The sequence below is a fragment of the Harpia harpyja genome, chromosome 10 (assembly GCF_026419915.1).
Source record: "Harpia harpyja isolate bHarHar1 chromosome 10, bHarHar1 primary haplotype, whole genome shotgun sequence".
NCBI classification, from domain to species: Eukaryota; Metazoa; Chordata; class Aves; order Accipitriformes; family Accipitridae; genus Harpia; species Harpia harpyja.
This window is the reverse complement of record NC_068949.1, coordinates 15,304,161-15,323,995: the sequence shown is the minus strand read 5'-3', so window position 1 is coordinate 15,323,995 and position 19,835 is coordinate 15,304,161. Positions and strand designations below refer to the sequence as shown.

The 19,835-nt window shown below is 37.1% G+C and overlaps 1 protein-coding gene across 10 annotated transcripts in view; it reads right to left on the bottom strand.

Moving 5' to 3' along the window:
• Positions 1 to 7,000: 7,000 nt before the first annotated feature.
• Positions 7,001 to 19,835, bottom strand: part of LDB3 (LIM domain binding 3) — a 128,886-nt gene continuing 116,051 nt past the window's right edge. For all 10 annotated transcript variants that reach the window (XM_052798829.1, XM_052798831.1, XM_052798832.1 and 7 more), the window contains 5 exons: positions 19,056 to 19,356; positions 17,673 to 17,853; positions 15,344 to 15,464; positions 13,795 to 13,910; positions 7,001 to 11,761 (listed from right to left, as the gene is read on the bottom strand). In XM_052798829.1, coding sequence (XP_052654789.1) covers positions 11,672 to 11,761; positions 13,795 to 13,910; positions 15,344 to 15,464; positions 17,673 to 17,853; positions 19,056 to 19,356 — 809 coding nt within the window. In that variant the 3' untranslated portion in view covers positions 7,001 to 11,671. The remainder of the gene's footprint in view (positions 11,762 to 13,794; positions 13,911 to 15,343; positions 15,465 to 17,672; positions 17,854 to 19,055; positions 19,357 to 19,835) is intronic.

Below are 19,835 nucleotides of genomic sequence, written 5' to 3'. Positions count from 1 at the left end.
TTTGTTTTGCTTTGTTTACCTTGCAGGATAGGTAGAGATACCTATTTAAACCAGAAGATGAACGTTTTAGGTGATAGGCACTCGGAAAGACACAAGAGTTCCAGTGAGCTAGTTACCAGTAACAGATATCTCACCTGGTGAAGATTTTAGAAATCTGTAAAAAACTTGGACACATCAGGTTTTGGTAACATGAAGTATTTATTTTGTTGATCAAGCAGCACTCAAAGACACTGTAGTCTGAAAATAAACATGTTCATTCGACATTTGGCCAGGATGGCATGTGGAAGTCTAACATGAAATATAGAAGAAGCAGTTCAAGACTGACTGTCATGATGAAGAGAGCTGTATTTAAAAAAAAAATAATTAAATCATGAATTAGATAGTCTTCCAGCTGCTTTCTTTGTCATTTCCTCTCCAGGAATTTCTTATTAGTTCTTGGAATCACTTGGGAACTGCAAATCTTAAATATCTAAAGATCTTTAAGAACAAAGAGTTATATATCGGGAGAAGGTCATCCATGTGATAGGACTTTATCTTTGTAGATCCTTCTTCCCTTCAGTCTCTGGAATTCATATGTCTTAAATCTGTAGTCCAAATATATCTTTGAAAACTGTTTGCAATTAGATGAGTACTTCTCTGTTACTGTTACCAAAATAAATATTCCATGTTACATATTAAAAGAATATTACCCTTCAGCCAGGGACACAGTTTTTTCACTTAAAATGACGTGAATTTGGCTTTGTCTTTTTTCAGAATTATTTTACTTGAAAGCACATTCTTTTGAATATAAATTTATTCAGCTGTTTGTTACTTAGAAATGTCATGGATTTTTATTAAGTGTTTTAAATGTAAGCGTAATTAATTCAATAAGGCAGAATCAAAGCTGTGAAGAAAGGTGGGGTTTTTTTAAATTTCTGCTAGTGAAGCACTGATAGTAAAAAGGCAAAAGTATTTATCAGCACTGTGAGGCCCAGCCAACCTTCAATCCAACAAGCATGGTGAACTGAGCACAGTGCAGCACTGGAGAGCACTCTGGAGATACTCCAAAGTATAACAGCTCAATGTGCAGAGCACAGACACAAGGAAACAGGAAACTGTTCCCACAAGTTAAGTACTTGGTGTATTTCGGGGTTACTTCTGGGCTTCTGCAGACCGGATTCTTCTTTAGCCTTGTGCAGGTGGACAGGGAGGAAGGAAGACATAATGGCTATACCTGTCATGTGCCTTAGGCAGCTGCTGCAGGATGTGAACGGATTCCTTACTGAGCTGTGTAGTAGGGAACTTGAACGCAACTTGCAAAGGGCTGTAGTAATAGGAGCACTCAGCCTGATGTTACAGGTGCTCTAAGGAGACATTTTGCTAGTCAAGAACCAAACTTCCTCTTGTTTTTTCTGTTTCTTCTTCCTATGCCTAGTTGAGCTGCACGTTTCTGTTTTTATGGATTCCAGGTACAAAACCCATATTGCAGTCTTTTCACCAGGCCATAATAAACCCTGAGACAACTCTCCTTTTAAATACAAAGAAACATTTCAAATTATTTTGTTTTTCTTAAAGCCAACGTTGGGTAGTAAGAACATTAAGTGTCTTACACAGAAAAAGAGAATATTTGTAGGCTCAAGCAGAGGCTTCACCTGGGTGCTTCACTCACGTCAGTTTGTTTGGAGAATTAGTAATATGTTTTCCCCTAAATGCATGCAAATAAAATCCTGAAAGTCTTCATTTCCTCTGAGAAGATTAAGTATTTAGACTCTAGTGCTGATTTTAAAATTTATATTCTGAATTAACTATCAGTCTGCAGTGCTGAATGATCTACAAGGAAGTATAATTATTAGCTTCTCTCTGAAAATGAGTATATCTAAGATATGTTTGTGTTCCTCTGCCTTTTATTATGAGAGGTATTTGTTATTTTCTTTTACAAGTTTGAATAATCCTGAGATCCAAAACCACACTGCATTAACATTTCTCCTGCTGATGCTGAGGCTTCATCCCCTCAAGGCTTTGTAACAAAAAATTAACTTCTTGATAACGATCCTTTTCAGCAACAGAAACCGAACCAATGCTGAAAGAGGAAATGTTTTTCAAACCTGCTGTTAAACAAGGAGAATTCTTTTCAATACAGAAAATTTCTATCTTGGTGTGTATAACAGCTTTGTCCTCAAGAGGCATGGATTCAAGTGGATGTGTTTCTGGCAGCTATAGTGGGTAGTGTAGAGATTTACAAAGATGGACATTTATGCGACTGAAAATGCTATGTTCCTTCAAGCTTGTTAGAATGAAACAGATCTGAATCCTATACAAACAAATGAACCAAATAATTTCAATTAATCAAATCCTTAATTTTTTTCTCAGTCTAAACATATCTTTAACCATGAATGCATTGCTCTTAAATAAGAACAAATGCAGCAAAACGCTCTCATTCTCCTCTTTTTTCATATTCTAGCAAAACCAAAATAATATAGGTCTACTAAATGAATAATAAGGATATGCTTGTGTTTCAGTCACAGCGGTCAGCTAATACATCTGAAAATATGTATTGAAGTTAAAGGCATAGCAACAAAGCTTTTCTCCCTTAGTCTGTAAGATACTTGAATATGTGCTGGAACTGGAACTTGAACAAGTTAAAGAAAGACATACAACTAAAAGCAAATCCTGACAAATAGTCTATAACTTCCTTTGCTTCCAATGAGAAATTGGCCTGTGTCTGCAAATCTCTGTGTTTGGCAGCTATACCTCATTCAGTTTGAACTCCCACTCGCATCAGCAAAAAATTACCTGATTAGGGATGCAGGATTGGATCTAAGATAATAGCATATTAAAATTCCACTATAAATTCAAAGCTACTAATGAAAATTAAATCCCGAAAATTAAAATGTTCAAAGCAGTTGAACAGTTTTCAGTGTACGTACTCAAAATGCTAAACAATAGTAGCTGTTGCATGTGTGACCATCAGGAAACACAGCTGTGCTTCTTTGTGTTACAATTAATTACTTCCGTTGTATATAAAATTGAAAGTATTGGTACTCTGTGGCGGAAAAAGGATATCCTGATACACTGCTCCTATTTCCTTACCAAGGCCTATTACTGAATGTTTCACCATTAATTCAGTTACAATGAATTATCCTGCGATGAATAAAGGAAGGGTAGATTGGGTGGTTAATTGTTATGCTAAAAGCTACTTTTTCTTTGCATTTTCACTCTCCTACATTTTTATCTCATTTTACTACTTTCACATGTGCCCTCTTTGATAGGAATTGTTGACTCCTAAGTAGTTGCACTTAATAATGAAAGTCTAAAATAAATGTTTACTTAACTATCCTTTGCCTTAAAAATTGTTCTATTATTTTTTTTACGTTATGAGATCTGAGAAAGCAGGAACCTTTGTCACTGTCCTTTAAAGGAATGAGTAAAATCTTCTCAGCTTAAGTATTTGTGGCCAGGTTCTCTGAAGCTGGCACACAGAGATGTAATTTATGCTTTTCTGTGCCAGTGAATTTCCCTAAGCTGGAGGGGGATGAGGATTCTTACCCAGAGTTAGGGAGGAGTAGTAACAGCCCAGCATTTCACTGTTATGCATTCTTTAATTTTTTTTGTGAGAATTGCATAGGAGCAAAAACTGTTTGAGGTTGTACTAAATAGTGCAAATCTGAACCGTAAGGATACATACTGCCCCTAGACTTAAATATCTACTTTTTAATAACACTGACTCTTTCTTTATAGAGAACTTCTGAACAGAGAGCAGCTTCTGTGACTGCTTAGGAAATCAATGGAGTCTCCAACAGCCACCAGCCACGTAAGTCTATAAAAGGTGCATAATGTGTTATGTATTTGCTACCAAGAATTTAATCTCTCAGGGTGCTCCTCCTAACCTAAAAGTCCATGGTTGTGTGCATAGGTGTAATTAACACCAGACTGTTTCCAATCCTTTATAAGATGTGTAACACAAAGCTGAGTAAATGTAGAGTCCTTCAATGTGAGCCCAAATAAATTCTGCCAAATGAACTGAAATCTTTGCAAGTTTGAATTCAGTCTAGTTGGCGTCACAACAAAGTAACAGAAGAATGGCAACTCAGAAAAACTCCCATTCCAGAAACTGGTTTACATAATACAGATGGCAGAAAATCATCATCCACATAAAATACAGCCCTATTCTCCTTTTGCTGCAGCAGCTGGCACTGTGCATACAGTCTCAAAGGATAACTATGCTCTGTGATTATTTCATAACAACACAGTTAGATTCAGGTATGCTAAATTTGATGCGATAGCTAGAACCTGAATCTTTTTGGCTAGTGCTGTCACATTTCTTGCAAGGATTTTTTGGCCAGAAGTATGTGCAGTGTAGCATAAATGCTGTGTAGCATACATGCAGTAAAGCAGAAACTTCCAATTAGTGTTGTATATATTGTGTATCCACAATAAATCTCAGTAAATCTGGTATTTCCAGGATGCAGTAGGCTGAATGAAGACACTCAGGCTAGCAGCACAGCACATTATATTACTTTTTAACCCACATTGTTACAAAGCTTACAAGCATGTGTACCAGTAACTCCGGTCAGGCTTCCACACATGCAGAAATCCTAGGGAAATTTATTATGTCCTCAGAATCAGTACAGGGAAAAATTTCCAGGAAGAAAAAGAAAATGGTTCAGGGAACATGCAGGCCTACCAGTGGCATTGGGTACTGCAGAAAAACATTTGGTTGTGAAAGAATATATTTGGTCTTTGTTTATAATGCAAAAATAAAATTTTTATTCCTGAATTCATTTTTTTTATATGAAGCCAAATTTTAAAAGTGTGCCCTTCTTTCTGCTCCCACATCTCCTATGCTATCATAAGTCTAGGGATCTTACCTCATAAAGCACGAATGCCTAACTGATAACAAAAACTAGGTCTCTAGGTGCGCTCAGTTTAGTGCATTATTATTATGCTATGTATAGTAAATGAACTATATAACAACAATCTAGGCTCAAATACTGCAGGTATGAAACACATCCACTTAAAGGAAATCAGAGCCTCAGTTCTGAGTGTTTTAATCCACATACATGTTCCATACATGCATATAGGAATGCATTCATCAACATTAACTCTTCTTTAAATCAAACTAAACCTTGATCCCAACATAATTTTCCAGTCTACGTACGATTAGATCTTAAATTAATTAAAATCCTGTAAATCACTCTTTTATTCTGAAATGAGATCCTTGGTTATGGCTATAGATATTTATTAAGCTTCCTAAAAATCCCAAACATCCTCTTTTATGCACAATAAGAATAAAACATTCTAGAAGAACAGCAAGTTTCCTAGCTTTCTTGTAGCAAGCAGTATTCATTCCACAAGCACTGGAAGGACCATCACCTTTATTCAATTGAAAGTTGTATTTTTATCTAGATCTTCTAATTAAAAGAAAAATAAATCATTAATTCAGTTTCAGAAAGGCCTCAACTCTTTTTCTGTAACACTACGCATAGTAAAACTAAGCAGAAGCAAAAGAATTTCCATAACACTTTTGTCATTAATGAAAACAATCTTAATTCTAAAGTAGTAAGATTAGAAAATACTTTTGTAGTGGAGGCAGATCTATTAATGATACTTTATGCATACTAATTTATTATTCCCTAAAAGTTTAAATCTGGAAACTTTTAAAGGAAAAAACATGTTTTGTTTAAAAGTTTAGCTTCATTCAAAAAAAATTCATTCTGCTTGTCCTTACTACACAGAAAAGTCTTGTGACTCAGTCCAACAGTCCTTATTAGTACAACACACATTTGTTACTGTTTTCTTTTGATGTAATCTTCCTAAGAGGAGGAGGAACTGTATTTTTAACAGCTATCCAAGGGCATGTTTTATAGGCATACAGCAGAGAATTTATGCCTGAATATAATCTGAATCTCATCCATAATTCTCTGATTTGGCTGGGAGAACAAAGCATTTCATTGTGTATTCAATAATGGTTTCAGCAATCTTATTCACACATTCCTTAGTTTCTTAATCAACAGAAACTGGCTGAATTTAAGATTCATGATTGGGGGGGGGGGGACGGGACAGGACGGGACAGACGACCAATACCAAAGCCTATAGTTTTGAAATCACCATTTTCTTCAGAGCAAATCATAGCCTCTCTTCTATTAAGAATCTCTTAATGCAACACTTGTCAAGATATCTTACACCATGCCCTTTTCTAACGACCTTTGCTCTGTTCACTTTTTGCACCCTATTAGCTGGCACAGTGCTATGCTTGTGCCTTTATTGCTTCCCCTTCCAACAGCTGAACTCTCCAGGGATCACAGTGCACAGTTTAGGAACCACTCACTTGTGCAAAGGTTAAAGGTCAGAACAGACAATCTGAAAAACAGCAATTTTGAACTGACAGAAAATTGCATATGTTCTGTTCATTCTTTTGAAGTGTGTTTTTTCCTTATGCATATTGTAAACAGAAATTAGGGCTGTAAATAAAATCAAAGTGCACAAAGTTGTGATTCCTGATGCTGTACTTTGTAATGCCATCTAAAGCCAAGTTTGTCCATTTATCATCTAACAACTTCTTAATTAGGTTTAATATAATTAGTTGTATCTTTAAAATTCCTGCATTCCTGAGGGGTATACATTAGGAATGCACAAAATGGCTACTTCTATAAACCACGTTGTTATATGAAGATACCTTTCATTTGGAAGTACTTCTTGGCACTAGAGCTCAATGAGGACGTTTAAAACGTTTTGTATATTATTTAAAGTCACTTCTGCTAAGAAATGGAGGAACACCGCCTGAACTTATGTAAACTTTGTTCTCAGATGCATCAATGTAACCTAAGACAGAATTTACCCATTCCTTATAAAGTTACTATAAACAGTACTTGTTGACACAATAAGGTCTGTGACTATACAAGTCTTGCTAAGTTACAACATGTACTGTTAGTACACTACATCTTTTAAGCATGCTAACATTTGTTTGTTTAAAACAGCATTATTTGGTTAATAAAACTTTCAAGATTGATATACAATAAAGTTGAAACCAATGCTTTTAATTTTTATTTTCAGGTCTGAAGTAGAGAGTACAAGTTTGTGTATGCTTTCTTATCAGTATTACATGGCTGAAAGCTGTCAGCTGTTTAGATGTCATATTAATAAATATGCCCAAATCATAAAGCTTTAACTGTATTTGCACATTGCTTTTATTACTATACTGTTTTATTCATGTTGGCACAGATAATCCATGCAAGGTAGTTACTCACACCTCATAAACCACACTACATTCTGTTTCTGAAATAACTAAGAACTTAGGAAAAAAGCAAGGGCACTTGTGGCCTCAAGTCAACCTGTCAATATATGATAAAACCTAGACTTCTAATATGATCACTGCAGGCAAGAAATCACTCAGTTTCAAATTCTGCTGTTTATAAATACTAAACAAATTAATATCTACTACCAGGAGACAAGTATTGCAAATAAACATTAGCGTGCCCAGCATTAGACACTGATGAGTGTGTTCAGTGCTGTGGACATTCACATTATTAAACATAAATACAATAATCTTTAACAAAACATTTCACCCAAAGTACTGACCACTGAAGGACCAAAGTAAAATATTTTCCTTGTTCTGAATTGATTTTAGAAATGTGTAATGTGTAAATCCAATATAGTAGAAACTAACTTCTAAAAAAAAAAAAGTCCTAAGAGTGGGTTTTTTTCTAGATAATGAAAGCAGTCGTCTTTGGAAACATTAAGTTTACCCTGTTCCGCAAAAAGAACAGAAAAAGAGAAAAAGCATTAAGATAATTTTTGAAACCTTTGACTGAAAAGTTATTGAACACTTTTTAATTAGAAAAAAGACTGGTCTTTTAATTTGGTCATTCTGAGGTACAGTATCTTTGTTTTATTATGTAAAACCCACGTTAATTAGAATGAAAACAAATATTTAGAAGAACTTAGGACTTGTCCCAGGCATCTATTACAAGACATAAAACATAAACAAGTACACATTATTCATCTTGCATATTTTTGTACAGCATTTATGTTCAGTGATAGTTGAAAGGCCCTATTCTGAGGGGTTTTTTTATATATATATATATCTATATATATCTGTGCATCTTTTCCCCCTCCATATTACAAAGGTGACGTGTGGCAGAAGAGTATCAGCAGTTATGTGGTATTCTACCCCTGTGAAAGTTAAAATACTACATTATTCTTCACAAATTTCTGGTTCAGATATGTGCAAAAATTATATCTTAATATAGATATCAAGGGTGGGTAAGTGGATTCCCTATTTTTGGACCACATTATGAAGCAGCACAAGTCAAAACAGGAAATTTATTACATGATAATCCTCAGGGTATCGCTGTTCTTCATTCAGAGATATCACTGTACCTCATATAGTGATATGTAAACTAGCTTTAATCTCACTTGCTCAGACACCAGCTGGAGTCAGGGCATGTGTAATAGTGCAGGTTATCTGCCCAAGGAAATTTTCAGGACTCTCTCAAGTTAGTACGGCTCCCACTGAAAAGGAAATTTTCAGGACTCTCTCAAGCTAGTACGGCCCCCACTGAAGTTCGTGCTGCTGTGTTTTCACTGTTGCAACTCCGCAAGCTAGCTCAGTTGTGCTTACATACATTGCATTCACCTTCCTGCAGTACCGACTTCAAATTTACTAGATTGGATCCTGTATCCCCCTTGCTCACCCCTTCTATACATATTTATACTATCTCTCTGGACTATTGTGAGCTACTTGTACCCTAATTTCTTGCTTCAAGCCCTTTCCCTGACTGTAGTGAGTCATCCTGGCTATTCCCCCCTTCCCCCCTTTGCCCCACCCCAACCATCTAACATGTCAGCTTAGTGAAACTAGCCTTACCCAGCTATTCCCCCTCCTCCAACCCCACCTTCAGTAAGGGATTCCCGTCTCCTCAATGCCTCATCTTTTCACACTCAACCAGAGGCCCCCCAGAGCTGGCTGGCTGCCGCAGGTGCTCTCCCTTCTCTGATCCAAGCATCCCTTCCCCTGTGCACACTGAGACCCCGGTGTCCCACAGCCCTGTCCACCCCAGCAACTCGCAGGCTGGCCTGGGCCACTTCAGCCAGCAATCTGGGCTCTCCTGTGAACATGAGGAAGAGACAGCCACAGCCACGCTGCCTACCACCACCTCCTCACAGACCATATGCCTGCCTCAGCTGCAGCCCTCCATCTCTGGCCATCTCCTAAAATGCTTTATCCTTCACACTGCCCGTGAAAAGGGAGCTTTTAGGGACATCGAGGGGGAAGGTGGAGAGAGAGAGAGACACACACACATATATGCACATGCAGATTAGAGGTGAAAGACCTCATGAAATTCTCCTGAGGCATCACAGGCCCTAGCATTTTGTGTCCTCCCAAGGAGTTTGACTCCCTGTTTTGATGTTGACAATAAGAGACTAGTCCCCAGTCAGTGGGTAACACAGAAATCTGCCTAAAGAATATCTTCAATGCAGTCTTAGTATATAATATGCTGATATTAATTCTCTAAAATAACAGAGAATAATAAACACCATTTTGCTGAATGACATTCAAAAATTAAAAGGAAATCTAGAATTGTCTCACTGTTATGAAAAGGCATTTAATGAAGTCATATGAGTGAAAAAATACTTAACTTCCATGATTACAATTTATTCCTCTAGAGAATATTATGAGCCAGATCTTTGGATTTTGTAATCAATGGAACCATATTCACACCAGCCCAGCACCAACTGAAAACAGAAAATTTGTTTGCTATAGAAAAAAAAGGCTTTGCGTATGATGTACTAGTGTTTTAGAATAATTCATGCATACAAAAATCTGACCCTGTAGCACTCAGATCAGACCACTGCTAAGATCAGTGAGAACTAAGATACCTACTCAATAAATACAGGTCATACATGTCAAAACTGCCACAGGCAGTTCAGGTTGTTATTTTTGTCCAAGATGTGGACTGCCTGCAGCTAACTTAACTCTCATATTAGAACGCCAAATTTCTTTTATTCGTTCCCCAAGCTTTGGATAGTTTTTCATCCCTGAAAAGACACACCAATTTTCTTAAAATGGGCATTACCCATAGGAGGGAAAAGGCAGGCAATGCTATGTAATTTCTTGTTACTCAAAACACAACGTAAAATAGGGTGCAGACGGCACCAGAATGTGGCCCGCAGAATGCATCCTCAGCCTCAGAAATACTAATTCAAAACTGTCAGTACTGCAAGCTGTCAACACACACATCATAATTCTCACTTTAAAAAATTAGTAAAACTTGAGTAGTGATCAGACATTCTATTTTAACTTATTTTCTATCAGACAGAACTGCTGTCTCCAATACAAAAGTCACTGATATTTAAAATTAAAAATTCAAAAGTATTATCAGTACTACAAGTATTGCTCTTTTGCAAAAAAAAAAAAATTTTATAAATAACTGTTTGAACAACATGAAAGTCATTCTTAAAATATTAGAAAAGATGACTGTATGGTTAGCCTAATTGTTGGAGCCTATCTACTGTTTTACAATGGCAAATACTACTACCATTCAGGACGTGTTGCACTTAAACTAACAAAAGTAATAAAGAGTATGTGCCTGTGGTGTTATGCTGCCTTATGAATTTTTAATCAATGTTTATTTACTATAGGAAAAAAAAAAGATGCCCTTTTCCTAACTCTGTGGCACAGAGTAGGGAACTTTTGCAAGCTATCTCCCACTTCTAGCTGTGCTAGATTGCATGCGTGTCTTCTGTGTTCATCAATGTGAAGGTCCAGATGTAGATTCCTACCTCCCACTGATATCAATGGGAATTAGAAACCAAAGCAACTTTGAGTATTTTTTTCCACAAGAGGAAAGGAAAACCGGCTTCGGATTAAAAGCTGGCCATTCTAGCCAGCTCCATTCCGTTCAATGTAAGAGCAATTTGGAGAAAGCCAGTTGTCCTTTTCCATTACAATTTGAAAGTGAACTCATCTACTGTGCATGTATAAGCCAAGTGCACTAGCAAGGTTGACCCAACATGCTTTTCTCAGTCTTACTGGGTTATGGAAGGTGTTATACTGTTTCCATTTTATTTTCAAACTAAGTTACGGATTGTCTCCTAGGCTTCCCAGCTACATATGGATTCAAGGCAGACTTCTTATTTGGAAAGAATCTAAAATATTTGATGCTGTGAGGTAGCACCACAACATAATGGAATAGCACTCACTTTTCGTAGAGGAAACCCTAATCTATGTATTTCCCTTTGAAAGCTATGGCCTTTGGTTCTACAGATTATTGTACATGTGGCACTTACTCATTCTTGTTATGAAAGAAAATGACTTATTACAAAAAGGACTTTTCCAGTTGTTCTTAAACACTAGTGTGTGGTCTAAGCGGTAAAACTGCTGTGGGTAGTTCATTTGAAATGGTATTTGTGCATTACTTTTTATATTACAGTTTTTAGTTAATTTCAATATTTCCCGCAACTGGTACTCTAAGAATGGACTAGTTCATTTGTTTTTACTGTTCATCCAGTAGGTTTTTGTATGAACCTTGCAAAAGCATGTTCTGCATTTACAAAAGAGGTTAAAGTTAAAATTCAGAAGTATCAACTTCCTAGCTTTTACCAAGCGAAATGCTAGCCATGGTTATCAACTTTATGATTGCCCAGTTAGTCATCTGTTTTTCCCCAGCATTACTGACTACCAACTCTTCTTTTAAACATTGATGGCATGGGCATGCTTCTTGCACAGTGGCTTATCCTTCTTGGAGTAGAATGGCTGACCTTCCAAATTCACATGGCATACCTAGAATTAATAATAAATACAATCAGGAATCGTTTAAAAAAAAAAAAAAAAGAGAGAGAGAGAGAGAGAAAGACATGATTATCAATTTCAACTGTATTTCTCTTCTGCCCACACATGTCTTTGGCAGAAGTGCATCTGATTTCCTGGATCAAAGTGCATGTCTTGGTAGTTTTTCTACTCCATGTTGAGGTTAGGCTCTGGTTTGCATCTGGTCCCCACTCTGTACTTTCCTGCTACGACTACCCACTAAGTTCACCAGTTTCCATTAAAATGAAGTCTGGGTACACAATCCCCTAGGCAGCTTCTGCATGTCCCAGCAGTGCTTGTGTAGACCATCAAAGGATAGTGGCACACTCGAGTACATGCAGCTAGCTCAGACTTTAAGACCTAGATTCTGATCCTTTAACGTATGATTTTACAAAAGCTCTGGTTAGGTGCCATGGTCCCAGGGGTACCATCCTTCCATGGTACCATTAGATACTCATTCCTATTATTACTTTGTCTTAGTACAGGTGCTTATGCGACCAAGGAGTGAGTCATTCAGACAGCCGGTATCATTGAAAACTAATTACTTATTCTTAGCAGGTTATTCTTCAACCCATAGAGTTCTCTGCCTGGCTGCATAAGTGCCAGTGTTGACATAACAAAGCACGTGAGAATGCATGGCCGAGGCAGGGCAGCCCAGGTTTAGATCAGTTTAAACTGCCCTGGAATTGTGCAGGTATCTACACAGGGTAGTGCAACACCACTTGCAAGGTCAGAGTTGACTAGAACCACTTAAGGAAGTCAACACATCAGAATCTAGGAATAAGAATAAACGTTGTCCCTAATGCTTATGGCAGGCTTAAGACCAGTGAGCGATAACGTCAGTGATGTGCTACTGCAAGTGGAAGAAAAATCACATGAAAGGATATGAGGACAGTGTATTAGAAATTAAAAGTCATGTGTTTATTTGCATTTGACCTAACCTACTGAAAGAAATAAAGTTAGCTCCTGCAAAAAATACTGTGAGAACTGCATTAACAAAACTATCACCTCCATAGAAAATTGGGTTGCTAATTTAAATAAATACATAAGAATGCAGTTAAATGAACAAGCAAAAAAGAACACAAAATATTCAGAGAAAGTATCTTTTATAAGTGATAGTTTGTGAAGGAAATTCGCTGTCTTAGTGTTCCTTTCTATGTTAGAATTTCAAAAAGACTTCAATCTTCACAGGAAACTTTTGTGTCACTCACTTCCATGTACCCTTGAAAGACCAGTAGCTAGTTTAGCTTTAGAAAGTATATAAATGTTTACAAATATCTACTCTTCAACCTAAATTTTAGAGTTCAACAAACATTAGAAATTGTCACTGTCTTTTTTGGTGTGGCCAACATACTATTTTTAACTAATTAGAGGTTCTAGATATTATTACCTTAGGAATAATATGTTGTAGAGCAGCACAGCTGTATTAGAACCATATGAAAAGTACTGTTTATCATATGGATTTTACTACTTCGTGTGCAGAGTGTGGGAATAGGGCCACGCTATATAGCTGTACGCACACCACAGATTGATGAGTTTGACCAACTTCTATGCTAATTACTATTTGTTCTCTCTAAACAGACTCCTTTTTGCAAGTTTCAACAAATATTCTGCATGGAAATACAAACTGCACTGCTTTGTAAGTAAGATTATGGCTATACTGTTCAGTATGGTGTTAATTTATTTTAAATCCTGCTTTATCTTTATTTGGTAAACATTGGAAAGAATAACAGCAATAGTGGTATGTATTACTGTACATACTCTCTAAAACTGGATGTTTTATTAGAAAGCACTCACTTGTGATGGTGAAATTTAATAATTCTAGTAAAAGTTTATGGAGGAGAAGAGAAATGACTCGCATCCTTCTCCATCGGCAAGTGAAAAACTAAATTCAATGCCTCTGCATACTTAGGCATATGTTAATCATTCCTGCTTTCAGGTCTTCAGATGTTACTTCACAATTTATGAGTATGAAGAAATGAGATAGCATTTGGTATAGAACCTACAGCACAAATGAAGCAGGTGTCATGCCAAGTGTGTCCAAGAGCTTCAATGAATTTATCTCCAGCTTCAACAGGAAAATCACAGCCATGGCATTTTGTGCTGAACAAAGCAATATAATCTAAAATAAAACAAAAAACAAACTTAGAACAAACTCTTAATGTAACTGTATTAAATCAAAGACAAATAGAAAGTTTCCAGAGGATGAATTTTTGGATTGTTTTTGCTCAGTTTCCCACTACATTCACTGAAACACACTGAAATTTGCTTCTTTTCTTTATTTAAATACAAACTCAGTGCAAACCCCCATGTCAGCATGACAGTTGTCATCACAAACATAGAAAACAAACAAAAAATTCATGAAATTTCAAGTTATGTTTCTCACATCAGTTTAAATTAGCTTTAATGTATGTGGAAGCTATTCATTAGGACAAATATGGTCATACAAAACACAATGTAATGCCCAGTGAGTGTTACCTTAAGGGTGGTATAGAAGCATAGTTTACGTTTCCATGACTGGATTTATGCTCTCTCTGCATTAAGAGAGAATATTATGGAAACCCCATACTGGCTGGTTAATACATCTTTACTTTGAATACCAAGTGCGATTTGGAAAGACTTGACATTGAAAAAGATTAACAGAAATTCTAAAGGTATATGGAATTTGTGAGAGTCATTAGAGGTTATGGCAGAACCTCTGATTTTGAAGGGTAGGTGCCAAGTCAGTCATGCTGTATGGTTTTCACTCTTCACTAAGAGTTACTCTGATTTGTAAAATTTGATCTGCGCAACCATAAGGAAGGAATGTCCAGAGAGAAGTATGCCAGAAGGTCATTAAACGGACAAGGCAGGGCTTACAGAGAGAATACCACTTAAACCTTAACCTGCTTCCTGACCATGTCGGGCAACTCATTTGAATGGCAGGCACCATTCATTAAACCATATTACCCTTTCCATAGTTTGGGAAAATGTGGCCATTTCCTCTCTTATTTGGCAAGAAGCAGTTCATTTGTTGCAGCACTCAGAAAACAAAATCTGGACTACTGTGTGTTGCATATCTGAGCAGAGCTGTCTTTTCATATATGTTGGTTGATCAGTTTTAGGGTGAGGTAGCAGTATCAGATATTCAAGCAACTTATTAGAGAGAATGTGGGCAGCAACCCACACATACTGTATAGAAGCGCTACCAGAACCCTAAAAGAAGAATTTTTCACCCCATAACTTGTAGATTTCTAGTGAGCAGAATCTACCAGGAAACATAGGGGGACAGGGAAAAAAGCGTAGGGAGAGAAATGGAAGGTAAATATCTAAGGGAGAGAAATGAGGTAAGGCATTCTGGGACATAGAGGCAAAAGACCAGTGCTCTGCCAGTCTATCATATAAAGTGGAGAAAAACACAGAGAGGGAAACACTTGTGTATGTGAAATGTGCGAACAAAATCCATGCTGGATGGGTTACTGATTTTATTTTGTTCATCAGCTGCTTTATTCTTACATTGCTTCCATACAACATGAAGCACATTATTACTGAGCAGAACTGTCCAGTTTGCCATACCTTTCTCACAGTAAGGTTCCCCATCCTCCATGTGAAAGAGGCTATTCCCAAATGGCTTCTTACAAGCAGCACAGACAAAGCAACTTGTGTGCCAAGTCTGTCTTAGGGCGTGCATCACTTCCTGTAAAACAAACAAACAAACAAACAAAAATCTCCAGCAGAATAGCATGCCCTGCAACTACCTACTGGAGATCAAACACAAGGCAGAGATGCTCTAAATCTTTCCCTTCTGTATCAGCCAATTCCCCTCCTCAGAAGAAAGAAGTATGACAGAAACTGGGCTCATTTGGAAAGAAAGAGGAAATAGGACTGCAGACTTTCTAGAACAATGTATTTGCCAAAATGAAACAACATAGTTCAGCCAGCTGTTTGTATCAACATGCCCATTTGCTGTTGCAGGAGAGATTCTGCACAAAGATCCTGATTATTTTCTCCTTTGTTTTGACACGACTAGTATGAACTCTTCAATGCAAGAGTGTGATTGTTAAATAAATTTTAAAGAGTAATTTTCTCTCTAAGACCAAGAAATGCATGCAGGGGATAAGTGATTTAAGTCTGATGTTTCAAAACAACTTAGATTATGTACCAATTTCTTTAAGCTTCTCACAAGAATGCTTCACAAACTAATGTGAAAATCTAAAAAAATTTTTTAAAGTTTCTTAGATTTTTAACTTATGTGATTAGTGAAAATGAGTCTGCGTGTCTGTTCCTAGGCCATGTGTTCATCACAAACAAACAAATTCTGTGCAACTGATGTTCTTTTGAACTGAGTATCCAGATTTTATCAGCTTCTTTCTTCTATCCAGTATGGAGCCATCTCTATTACTGCTTCATTCTTATCTTGTCATACAGAAGTCCTCCAAGTCCAAAAGCTGCTGTACTGAGCTCTGATGCATGGTTACCTGCTAATTTGTCAATCGTATTTGTGCCCAAGACGATGTTTGACAGTGTATCTCTGTCAAACGGTCCAGATTTCAAAGGGCCAGCTGCTTAACTGGTGTAAATTAATTTAAGTTTGTTAACTTCAGTGAAACAGCATTGATTTACACCAGCTGAGAATCTAGATCCTATTTTATGTTGCTTCCAATTATATACATAGACTCTGATTCTCTTTTAAAGATTATTTTTAATCTCTATTGACTATGACAAAAGGGATTGAAGTCCTCTTCCATGCTTTCAATCCAGTGAACAGACAAAATAGTCTAATTTATGTTTGCCATATATCTCATTAGAGAATCACCATTTGAGATTCATTAACTTCTGTTACTGTTTGCAAAACAACTATCACTGATAAATAGGTTTGGATCCATTTATGAACCTCACTGAGTTAAGAAGCAAAAAACAGATTGAGAAATCTTATTAATATAAATAGAGGCAGCTGGCATCTTTGCTATTTTCCTGATGAAAATCCGTAATGGGGAACTGATTTGTAGCAGCATTAATTAGGTAAGTTAAGTCAGTACTCTGCTGCAAAATTACTCCTACTGCTGCAGTAGCAAACAAGACTTGGTTGGAGCCAGAGCTTCACCATAGATGTCTGATGCTGCCATCCCTAATTGGCAATTGCAGAGAAAAAGATCTAGTCTGTCAATGCCAACATTTAGACAGATGTCAAAAGGTGACAGCTAAGCAGTGAAAAAACCAGTGTGGTACTCCTTGCTTCTTCATTTAAGAGAATGTCATATATTCACTATAACTGCATGCATAAATATGCTGCCAAAATTATCTTATGGTATTCCAAACTCATCACCATCTAAGGTATATGTAGAGCAAATTTACTTGTACCTAAGCATGAGTACATTAAGACAAAAGTGACATCTATTTTTGGCTTTCTGGAATTCAGATCTTTGTATTTATTCTGTATTTTCTTAACTATAAGAAGTCAGCAGAATTCCTCTTGGCAGCTGTGTTGCTAGCTACCAGTGAGGTGCAGCAAGAACGATGGGTCTCTTCCTGAGATCACTGACTTCTCCATTGAAATTTAGACTAAGTCCTGTATAAGAAAAAAACCCCAGTTCAAGTCTTTTACTATAAATATAAGGAAAAGATAGATAAAAGTAACAGTGTGTGTATTGGATAGCAAAGAACTATCCAGAAAGTACATATTCTGTCTATGAGTTGAATAAGGTACAGAAATATCCAAGATTTCGGATAGATAAAAATTATTATAAAATCATATGTTTCTCATTCTGAATAATCAACAGGCTGGGAAATTATTATTAAAAAGGGGGAAATAATTAACTATCTACATTCATTGCTTACAGTCTAAACTATTTCACTATTTCAGTGAACCACACAGTTGGAGAAAGGGTTAAGCTTGTTCTCTTACCCCCATAATCTTAGTGTGGCATCTGGCACAGGTTGGTGCAAAGAACTGTTCATAACAGCGCTCACAGTACACACTATTCTGCTCTTCCACAAAGCACATATCAGCCAAGGATGTCTTGCAGTAAGCACAATTGAATTCTTCTGGGTGCCAAGAGCGACCCATGGCTACCAGGAAAGGACCCCTGTAAACAATTGTAATTATCTTATTTGTATTGCAAAAAGATTGAATGACCCTTCATTACAAACCCACTTTGTTAGACACCGCATACATGTATAACAAGCATTCTACTTGAACCATGAAGGTGCATATTAAAATAAGATCCAGAAGCCTGAACAGAAATGGTCTTTTTCAAGGTCATTACTCAAACACTTTGCCAATTGGTTAAATTATTTCATTACTGTTTAGTCATATACATTGGATTTACAGACAACTGTTGGAAAAATCATCAATTGTTTCCATGTCTGTGTAGCTATAAGTGGTCTTTGTAAACAGCTGCAAAGACAACAGGAAAAGGCCAAGGGTTGTAAAACAGAAGATAATGCTACTATTTGAAAGCATGAAAAAGCAGGTGAATTTTCAAACCTACACACAGACATCTCGCAATAGCTCCTAAAGTCTCCTGCCTTCTTTTCATCTGAGAGTGCTCTGCATGCGGCATGTTCTAGAAATGTCGGACTATCAGATGACAACTTGCTGTTGTATGGAAGACACATTAAATTCATTTTGGTGATTTACTCTTGATTGTAATTAGATATAGTGATTATTACTGGAGTCTTTCCATTTCAGAATATATGAAGGGCAATAATCAGCAGTTCTACATCACCAAACTAGCTCCTTTTAGCGGAGGAGACTGTCATTAAACATGGATTACTTAAAGTTGGTTAGCAGTCCACAGGGTAACAATGGGCACTGGTCCAGCAGAATGAATTGGGAGAGGAGAAGGGAGAGGCATGCTATGAATCACTGGTAATAGAGTGTAGGCATTATCTTTCTCCAGACACAAAAGCAACAATTACATTTGGCTGCTGTTCCAAAATGATGTCTCGTTCCTTTTCTCTCCATAATCCCCCCCCACCCAATGAAGTTGTATGTACCTCCTTCATGGGTACCTGAGGACCAGAAACTTGTTTAAAAAACAAACAGTGATTTGCCACAGCATCCAAGAAACAAACAATTAGCATGTATAACTTTGCAGTGATAAAAAGGGAACCACACAATAGCAAAATGAGCTCTGGAAATGTTAAATTAATGAAGCAGACAACAGACATCCCTGCTGGGTAATTTAACTGAGTTTTAGGCTCTGGTACTGTATATTAATGTACAATAACCAGTCTCTGATAATTTTTTTCTGCTTCATCCCTCTTCAAAACCTCATGACCTTACCGAATTATGCTGTTGCAGTGCCCACAGAGAGGAGTTCGGCTGCTGGCTGGAAAACGCTCAGCCCTTTGAACTGTTCCCCGGGCTATTGCAGGAGCCTGGGAAGAAGTTGAAACTGGAGATGGGTAAGCCGAAGTTGAGGCAGGAGATGGTATTGGAGCACCCCTTGGTAGGATGTGCTTTGTGACAGTGGTGGTGGTTTTTCCAGGTGCAAATTTCTGGGAAAAGGCTTCATCTGTTACCCAGGGAGGGCGACTTGCAGGCTCAGCGTTGGCAGGGGTGTAGGAATGAACTGGTGCTGGTGCTGTTTTAAGTATCCCAAAAGAAACCAAGAAGTATTTTAAAGTCTTTTCTTCTGATGGCAAAACAGCAACACTTACCAAAGGGTACTCCATGACACACAAAAAATAAAAGCTTCAGATGACAATTATGGCCTGTCCCATTATTGCTCATTAATTCTGGACTGAAGCCAACGATATCAGCACAATCACTGACTTCTAGTCCACATGCATTACAGAAGTCATTGCCTGCTGGCTTTTACAGATTTTATGGAGACCATTTTCAAGGGCATCTCTTCATTTTCTAGTGGGAATGGATATGACAATTCTGTGATAACTTCAAAGACTGCCATATAACCTGTTTAAGACAGGTTAAAAATAGAAAGGCCAGATGGTGTAATAAAGTTTTAGATGGAATTCCCCATAATTTCAATAAGTTATGCTTAAATTTTGATTCCATTATATTCACTAAAATTCAGCGTGTCACTTTATCTGTAATTTGGAG